The sequence below is a fragment of the Fulmarus glacialis genome, unplaced genomic scaffold (assembly GCF_000690835.1).
Source record: "Fulmarus glacialis isolate BGI_N327 unplaced genomic scaffold, ASM69083v1 scaffold12166, whole genome shotgun sequence".
NCBI classification, from domain to species: Eukaryota; Metazoa; Chordata; class Aves; order Procellariiformes; family Procellariidae; genus Fulmarus; species Fulmarus glacialis.
In genome coordinates, this window is record NW_009218843.1 from 7,770 (window position 1) to 17,450 (window position 9,681).

General features: G+C 42.3%; 1 protein-coding gene across 1 annotated transcript in view; it reads right to left on the minus strand.

The window, feature by feature from the left end:
* LOC104078518 (plexin-B2-like) overlaps positions 1–9,681 on the minus strand; it is a gene marked incomplete at its 3' end in the record, with an annotated part of 50,228 nt that overhangs the window by 6,752 nt on the left and 33,795 nt on the right. The window contains exon 14 of the mRNA XM_009580172.1: positions 8,746–8,854. Within this exon, the coding sequence (XP_009578467.1) occupies positions 8,746–8,854 (109 nt within the window). The remainder of the gene's footprint in view (positions 1–8,745; positions 8,855–9,681) is intronic.

The window sequence follows — 9,681 nt, forward strand, 5'->3', positions numbered from 1 at the left end:
GCAGGAAAATGATATTTTGCTGAATACCAAGATAATTTGAAAAAGTATCATCAGTAGTGGTACAAGCCTTCAACAAGAATTGTGTTACCTCAGGAGAAGGTAGCCCCTTCCCACGGCTGACATGGCACTCACCAGTGGGACAGAGAGGTTCAGACCCTTGGAAGCTGCCAGGTCTAGTCTTATCTTACACAGTCTTATCTTACACAGTCTTATCTTACGCAGTCTAGCAAAGCTGCACCTAACCCACAGCTCTACACTGCTTACCACAGCCCTGCGTGAGATTCCTTCTCCTTGCAGAGGAAAATGACTGGCAAAGGGTAAATCCTTCACTGCAAACCCTGTTTGAGGGATAATAAAAACGCTGCTTTTACCAAGAGGCATCCCCCTTTAATTTGGACCCTGAGCAATACTGAATGTTCTCATGTATTGTTGTAATTACAACAGCATTGATAAACCTAGGAGTGCTCAAGTGCTGCGAGATCAGTGACGCCACCTTTTCCAAATCCCCTCAAGGACTCCTTCTCTCCTCGTTTCTGCCCTTTTCTCATTTCAGTCTCTGAATCAGAAGTACGCCTGCTGTCATAATAAATACCCCGCTTTCATTTTCAGCCCTCTGCACCTCAGGATCTTTGTTGGCTCAGTCAGAAGGTGCCTGGGGGAAGTCACACTTTCTATAACATCGCAGCGCAGTGCACCACTATAACATCACACCACAGTGCTCAGCGCAATTATGATGTTAAGCAGAACATTTGATTATGTGTCCTATATGGAATTTGTAGCAGTCTTGTAATAATTCTCTGGAAAACGTCAGCCCTTGTGAGGACTTGGCAATACTTCATTTCTCATGGACACAGTAAAATTTAAACAACCCTGCAAACACTAATTTAACCCTGGTTTTATAATTCCTTAAAGTGTAGAAAACCATAATTCATACATGTTTCAGTCTTTTTCTTATTTTGCTTGAAATGAAGGAATGTTCTTTCAGGTCTATACTTCTCCTTTTGTCACCGGGAAAATACTGTTCATATCTTCCAGGTAGTTTAGTGTTTGAGCATAAATATTTTCTGCAATAACAGGTTACCTCATTATGTGGGTTTTTTGATAGTCTAGTTTAAAAAAGCCTGTTCCAATGTCGTCAGTTGTTCAGTGGCCTGTTTCTTGCCGAGTCTGGTAAGCCATCTCCCAGCAGAGGGACTTCCCCCGCCGGGACTCCCCACTGCCTTACGCTCTCACGATCGTGCCCTGTGTTTGTAGGAAGTGGATTTGCAGTTTTGGTAAAACATATGCACACCCACAGCTATGCTATTCAGAATAAAATACAATAGAATAGTTCAGTTGGAAGGGACCTACAATGATCATATAGTCCAACTCGTCAACAGGCGTAACTTGCTCCCTACTGTAAACCTACACGTTTATCCTGAACAAATAATTTGATCTCGACAAGGTTTCTTGCTTGTAGGTCCGAACAGATTGTAGCTTGTCAGTCACGGGAAATTTGAGCATTTTACATACCTTACATACAAACCTTCCTTAAATCCTACTTAGGTGTAATAATGTTGAGCTAGAGATCTCGAAAGTCCACCCGCAACCCAACTTTTCCATGTTATACCAGACTTCTGGGTTAGTACTCCTGAACTGAAAAGCAGCTGTCTCAGCACTTTGATAACCATTAGGCAGCTTTGCTGGAAGGATAACAATGCTACTAATAGGTTACCTCTTCTGTTTTATCACTGTGGTTGATGCCCATCCCATTGATATGGTCTACCTGAAAGCAGTGGTTATCTGCTCCAATTTGAAACAGTGAGACAATGGCAATTTCTAAGTCCTTGTACATTGCTTATGATATGTAACGTTCAAATAGTGCTAGTTTGTTTGGTAGCAAATTCATTTATTCTCTTTGTAATACCAATGAATTCCCTTATGTGGCATTCGCATTCCTCTGTGCCACTGCCTTATCTTTGCATCAGGGACTAACCTGAGCGTCACAAACTATATTTTCTGATTTTGCCTCACAGTAACATCATAGTCTTCCAACAGTGTGTCCTCTGAGACGCCCTGTGCGTTGCCAGCGCAGAGGTACTGGGGAAAAAAAAAAGTACTGGCAAACCAGCTTGCACTGGCCCAAGTATGTATATGACTTCACACACACCATTTTCCAGTGTCCTGTTTTCTCCATTGCAGCCAGAAGTCTTTCCTTTGCTTGCTCTGTTTGTATCCTTTGCCTCCTACTTACAAATCTGTTCACAGAAATGCTGATATATTTTTCATTGTAGTTTCATGCTTTCTGCATGCTAGAGGGTAAAATTATCTCCATGTCTGTTCCACTTATAATCACATTTACACGCAAACTTACTTATTAGCAATGTACATGATTGCTGCTCTTACACAGCTACTGCAGACCCTCTGAGCATTCGCATTTCAGCTCTTACATTCTTCCATCTTGTTTATTAATCTAGAATGAGCTTTTTAATCTTTAATATTTTATGACTTGCAGTTAGTTTTGCACAGTTAGGAAGGTGATCTCTTATTTCTTCAGGTTTCTGATTACAGTTTTAGGAAAAGATACCTTTTACAGGCTGAAAATGCTTTCAGAGAGCTCCCAGCATTTTAGATCTCTGTGGTCTACTGGTGTAAAATCAAAATAGAGCTTTCACCTGGCTAACAGTGGGGTTACTGTTATTCTCCTTTTCTTTTTTTAACCAGCTTCTTTGCAATTAACCCATTAAAGATATGCAGGTGCAAAAGAGAACCATTCCCCCAGCCTCTTTTTCACTCACTCACCTGACTTGCATTTGGGATCTGATCTGCCAGGCTGATGTTCTTTTTCACTCAGTTTGTTTGCTTTGCAGCTTTCCTGGTTTACACTGTTATGTCCAGCCAACTCACTTCTGGTCCCTTGCACAGTATTCAAGAACAAGAGGAGTGCACTCCTGTGCAACATCACCTAGATTCTGCATGTCTTCTTTTTCCATTTCTCTACTTTTCCACTCGTCTGTCACCAAGCACATCCTCCACTTTTTATATTCCTGGGCATGACTCTGTAAATAGGGATACTATCTACTATAATATTCATCTCTGGTAGGCAGTTTCTAGCCCAAGAGCTACACCACCGAGATAGAAGTGGTTACCTTTTACCTTCACTAATGCAGAAAATCAAAGAGAGAAACAACCAAGGAGGCTACTGATGGATCACAAGAGGGATCAGGAACAGTTGGAAGGCAACAGAGGAGGCGAGCCTAATGGAGATGCAAAGAAACCTTGGCATGAAGCCTATGCTTCAGAGGGGGATGCTGGAGAAAACAAACAATGCCAGACCACAAGCAGAGAGACAACTGGGGAGGGAAAAGAGGATGGTGGCAGAGTATATCCCCGTGATGCTGTGAGAGATGCCAGCTGCAGCACGAGGGGAAGCCAGCAACAGATGGATGTGTTCAAATGGACATGATGGGCACCAAATGGCAAAGCCACCTAAGCTCCCTTCTACCAGCTCCTGTGGGCAGTGACCTCTGGTTGGGGGTTTGCCTTTGATGCAAGTGAACATCTTCACAAGTAGGAATGGGCTTTTACGCTTCCTCACAAGCAGAGCACAGGGATGCTGTGTCAAGGACCTGATGCCAGTGCACACACACGTGGATAAGATTTTCACAAATGTACAGAGCACATTATTGCTCTGCATTTATCTCATTCATCCTTTCCTCCACAAGTAACCTTTCCCTTTTCTCATCCTGGTCCCAGATGCAATAAGTTCTGGCTCTTGAAGCAGGTCTGTAAAACAACTAATTTGTTACCAAAATTATCTGCCCTGCACTGAAAGCCAAATTATTCTGCCAACCCTTGCGTGTAACGGACACAAAAATTAAAGGCATTAAAGGCATAGCCCATGAAGTGCTATAGACACCGGCCACCTTCTTGGAGGTCAAAATGTCATTTCATGGACTATAAAGGTAACCACAGGAGCTAAACTAAGCTTCTGAACGGGGCGTGCAAGTCATTAGGAACTGCTCTTTCCCCCTCCACTTCCCTCCTTTCTCAGACTCAAGGGAGCCTGCTTCTTGTTTCTTCAGACAAGCCACCCACTCACAGGATATTCAACCAGAGAATTTCCATTGCGCACTCTTGGCAGCCTGGTGTTCACTGCAGTGGCTGACCTGACCCACCAGCTTGCCTCGTCACAGCATCCACAACAAAAGCCAGACTTCAGTTCCTGGGTTATTTCCGCAACAGCAGAGAAGTGAGCTGAGTCCTGCCTTTCTGGGGCTGCTTTGTCCAAACCTCACACCATGTGAGCTGATCAAACACTTCCAGCCACTCCAGGTGCCCAGGCAGAGCATTTGCCTGGCAATGCACACCGTGTGCTGTCTGCTGTGGATGGGATGCTTATGCAAAGGGTTGGCATTTTAAACAACTAATTTTTTGGACTGCAGGCAGCATCTTTTTGTCGTGAGGCAGACACCACATGATTTCCTGAAAAGACCACAAAGCCTTGCTGACAGGTTTGATGGAGAAATGGAAGCATGCATGACTGGAAAGTCTGCATTATCAAACAGCCAGTGTTCACTGGCAGCTTTCAAGCAGAACCATGAGCGCTGGATGGAGGGACATGTCTTTAAGTGCATAGCTCAGACAATAGAGAATTAAGTCTAATAATATCCCCATGAGGAAGGGCCAACTTCGCTAAAACTCTCAGCTACCCAGGAGTTCTCCTGGCCCCTATGCAGGCTTACACACAAACAAGATGTGCTCCAGGACTCAAGAATAAAATAAGATCCTCTGGAAGCAATCTGTTCTTACTGTGGATGTGTGGTTTTTCAGCATCAATCATAATGGCAACAAGCATGTAATACCCCCCATGTAAAACACCCGATGCCCCCAGCTACAGTATAAAATGCATGTATTGAGGTAAAGACTCAGGGAGAAAAATCAAGGAGTGAGCTAAAACCTTCCACAAAAGCCTTGTGGACTAAGGGCACTGCACTGGTGAGAGCTCCCAGGGCAATTGCTTCAAACATCAAGAAGGAAAGCAGAGGATGGATGGAGGTAAGGGGAAACTGCCAAGTTGGGAGTAGATTAAGGTAGAAGAGTGCACCTTGTTAAACGTATCTGTGCTGTTCAGGTTCACATTCAACTTCCAGTATGGTAAATAGTCATGTTCATGTCTGTTTTCAGATCAGACTCTACTTTATCCCCCCTTCTTCCTCTTTTTGTTTATTCATCTCATCTTGTTTAGATAAATAGACTTCCTGATTTACTAAAAGTCATTATTCCCAAGCCAGTCCCTAAACTACCTTCAGCACCTCAGAAATGTATTACACTTGTGCAAAGTTCTACCTCAGATTTCACCATCTTACATTTATTTGAGCTTCCTGAAACCATACAGTCTTTTTAACCTGCGCAGCCTAAAACTCACAGAATTGCTCTTGCAAACAGATGCTGGAGATCCCAGAACCAGCTGCAAGCTCTCGTTCTGGTGGCTCTCGAGTCTGAAGACGAGGTATTCTGAGAAAGGAATCATGCTTGTATGGGATCAGCAAATCTGGGCCATATACCTAGGAAAAGCTTAACTCCTTCGATACAGCTTCTCACTGTCATAGTAACAAGCAAATCAGATAAAGTTAACAACAAACGAAAAAGCAGGACTGGCCTTTAGCCATGTTACTGCTCCACCTGCTTAGAGACCAGCCAAGCTGTCAGTGCTCCAGATGTACCGCATAGCTGGATATTAAAATTTAGCATCACTTCATTTCTATTCCACTAAACAGGAGAATGGTTATTGCCTAATCCTGCTTATAGTGAAACAACAGAAATGTCAGTAGAGGAGGACTCGGTTACCAGAATTTAATTTCACTGGAATGGCTGGACTTGAACAGCACTCAAGTTGGATAGAGAAATTGTGATGGGTAGGGAGAAATAGAGCTTTCTTCCCCTGTTATGCAGCAAATATAGATGCGGTGTTTACTGCACAGCACAGACTCTTGTGGACCAGGGCTTTTTATTTCAGGAATCATTTTAAATTGAAACCATGACTTCCCTTTTAACTGGATTTTTGACCCATTTAATGGAGGTCTCACGTGTTCCCTGGCTCAGAAATGTGCTGTGCTGGCAGATGGGGCAGAAGCACGAGTCTGAGCCCCAAGTTGTGCTGACTATTGATCCTCATCAATCCAGCTTTAAAAACGCATCTCATTGTTCAGACTGGGTATCAACAAGAGCCAACTGCAGTAGTACTTATAGAGTCATAGAATAGTTTGGGTTGGAAGGGACCTTCAAAGATCATCTAGTCCAACCCCCTTGCCATGGGCAGGAACATCTTTCACTAGATCAGGTTGCTCAAAGCCCCATCCAACCTGACCTTGAACACTTCCAATAATGGGGCAGCCACAACCCCTCCGGGCAACTTGTTCCAGTGTCTCACCACCCTCATCGTAAAAAATTCTTCCTTATATCCAATCTACTTGATAACTGACTATGTGCTTTTGGTGGTAGATGCTAGTCACGTGTACAAGGCTGAGACTGTGGAGACACCTCCAGCGTACATAGACACACCGGGCTGAGCAGCTGCATTGTCTCCTTGTGCACTGCTTGTGCACTTCTGCCCTGTGCCGCCACACACTGCATTTAGAGTGGTCACTGCTAAAGCTGAAGCTATTGTGCTTCAGGTGATCAGAGCACACAGTAAAACCAGTGATAATTACCAGAAGGAGGGTAGCCAGACAATGTGCCAAAGAAAGGGGGAAATACATAATAGAAAATTTATTTTAGGAAGGCTCTTGGAAAGAAGAGTATTTTCTTTCATTTGTATATACTGAATAGAAGAGGTTTTAAACAAAGCACAGATTTTGCATGTCTGCTGAAAGAAGTCACCAAAGAGCTGCCTGAAAACAGCAGCAAAATAAGATTGTAGCTTTTAAGACAACATCAGCTGATGTGATTGTCTGCTCTGATCATCTGTTCTCACGCTGAAAGCACCTGTGTCACACTTGTAGAGGTGCGCGTGAATGCAGTGCCCCTGTACTGACTTTAATCCTACTACAGTCCACAGTTGGTTTTATTTTCTCGTGGAACAAAGAGAAATGAAACTAGAAACCAATTTCACCAGTTTTAAAGCACGAACTGTATTACCTGTCATTGTTTTGCATTTTGTAAATAGAGTCCCCATGGGAAGATTTTTGCAGTAAATAAAAATGCTCTTTATCGGCAGCTAGGTTAGGTATCTGGTATTTCAGTAACCTCAATGCAGGCAGAGATCGGCCCAGAGAAAGTCTTGGACTTGCAGGAAAACCTCCACCTGGATGACGTCTGTGCACAGTGGCTTCTCCTGACGGGCAATCAAAAATCTTTCCCTTAAGTAGCCAAAGGCGGTGGCTGCTTATCTCGCTTCCCAGATGGGCTGAGCAGGGAATCACATCAGAACACAGACAGGCTTCGAAGCCTACATTTCAACACACTCCATAACTTCTTCATGTGGTTTTCATGCAAACCAGGGGAGAATCTTTACACACGGGAGAAGCATAGGAGAACTGGTGTAAAACATACCCCACACAATGGGTTCACGTCAAAATCTCATCTCATGTATGGTTTACTGTCATAGTCTCTGTCCTAGAGACCACAAACACATAAACACGGGAGATTATGTTGTTCTTCTCTGGTTAAGATGAATGAGATTGACAAAGAAAGACTTAATTATAATCTACATTTCCACAAAGGAACAGAGGACATTTTCAAGCAAAAATGGTGTTTTTGCAGAGAGATCACCAGAAAGAGGAGGTATTGGCTTGGAAATGATGGAAAAACCACTTCTAGCCTGTTTTGTGAAAACAAGAATATCCTCTTCTCAGTTGAATGTCATTCCTGACTTATTCCACCTCTTACTGCCAACTCCTTTCCTTCTCACAAGTTATCAAGAATTAATGAGACAGAAGTTTAAATAAAGGAGAAGATAAAAGCCTAACCCACCCTTTACGTTTTATAGATTTACAGTTTATAGGTGTAATTTTAAGTATCAATATGAGGACAGAGATTATTTAAACCTCTCAACTATCACAGCTCTTATAAATTTTGAAGTCCTCATAGATACAGGTAAAGCTACTTGCTGCTAAAACCACAGGCTAGACCAGCTATAACCTAGGGCCACATTTAGGGTAAAGCAATTAAGACACAAACGAAATTCTCCTTTATAGTGACACTGAAAGCAAAGCACATGTGTAATATGGGCACACAACACACTGTCTGTGGCTCTGCATGCCATATTTTTGAATGAAATAAATTATTAAAAAATTAATGTACCTTCATTACTTATTCTTCAGCTGCTCTGCATCCATTCTGGTAATTAAGAACATTGGCTAGACTAAACACAGTCATTAAAATAGTGCACCAACTGTGCGTCTAAAGAATACCTAATATTTTGCAGTGCTGATTTTTTTATATTCAATAGTGACTCTTAAGAGATATCGTGTCACTACTGAATAAGTTTATTACAGTTCCTTTTCTACCAGATCTTTTTTACTTGAATTGCAAACAACATCATCCTATTTTGAGACTCTGGATCTATTGATCAGAATAGATTTTTGGTACACCCTTTGTATAAAGAAATGCTCGAGTTAAGTGTTTTCTAACATGCTTGAATGACAGTGCTATTGATGAAATAAAGTTTGTAAGGCAAACAAAAGTGACTGTGCTTAACAGGTAAACTTCTAACTCAAGTCATGTACAAGGTATAAAACAGGTCTCTGAAAAAAATGCACTTACCTGGTATGTAAATAGCACTTCATTTGGTGATTTACCTAATTTTCCATTGATGTTAACTTCAATTTGACCTTGTTTTGGTTCATTCATTGGTCCAACTTGACATACAATCCTAGCAAGAAAGAATGTAAGTTTATCTGTTAGAAGTAACAGCTGCAATACCACTGCAATGTATGTGAGCTACCACACACACTGTCAGCAAAAGCACTAACTTTGCTTTCTCCTGCACAAGGTACTTGAACGCTGCCACAGATTCCCAGCAAAACCACCCAAGAATAGCTTCATCTTCTATCTAAAGGTAGGTAAAACTGAAACCTGAGCACTGTACACAGCAACTACTTAGCAGTCAGTTAGTAGAGGTGCCTTCTACAGCAGACTCAAATTCAGCCCAGAAGTCAGAGCTGAACCTCTTCAACCCTACACAAGGTTTTCACTGCACCTGGTGATGTTAAAAAACACAAAGGACCCCCCCACCCCCACCTTGATGTAAGAACCAGACTGTCAGCTATCATAACTTTGTGTTTTAGCTGCTGATGCTTTTGTTGTGCATCCTGCTATCTTTCAGCTTTAAACTACTGTATTTTCACACCTAAAGGGATCTAAATCCCTTTAGAATTACTGTTCACTGAAAAGAAATCCTCAGATAACCCACGCAAAATCAGAGGTCAAGGAACACTAGCCAAGAAAGCACTGCCTTAACTAACACTGCTGCTGAGTGATAGCACGGATTTTTAAATTTTTGATTTCAAACAGGTGATCCGCAGAATATAAGCATGAAAATGCAATAAGGATTCGACACACTTGAAAACTGGGACAAATGCGTAATGGAGAGCTGATAATACAGTTAGATAAAGAGGTATACAATGTTTGCAGCCTGCACAGGCAGACAGTTTCATATAGGACACGCCCTAAGGATCACCGCTCATTTCCTTCGCTCTT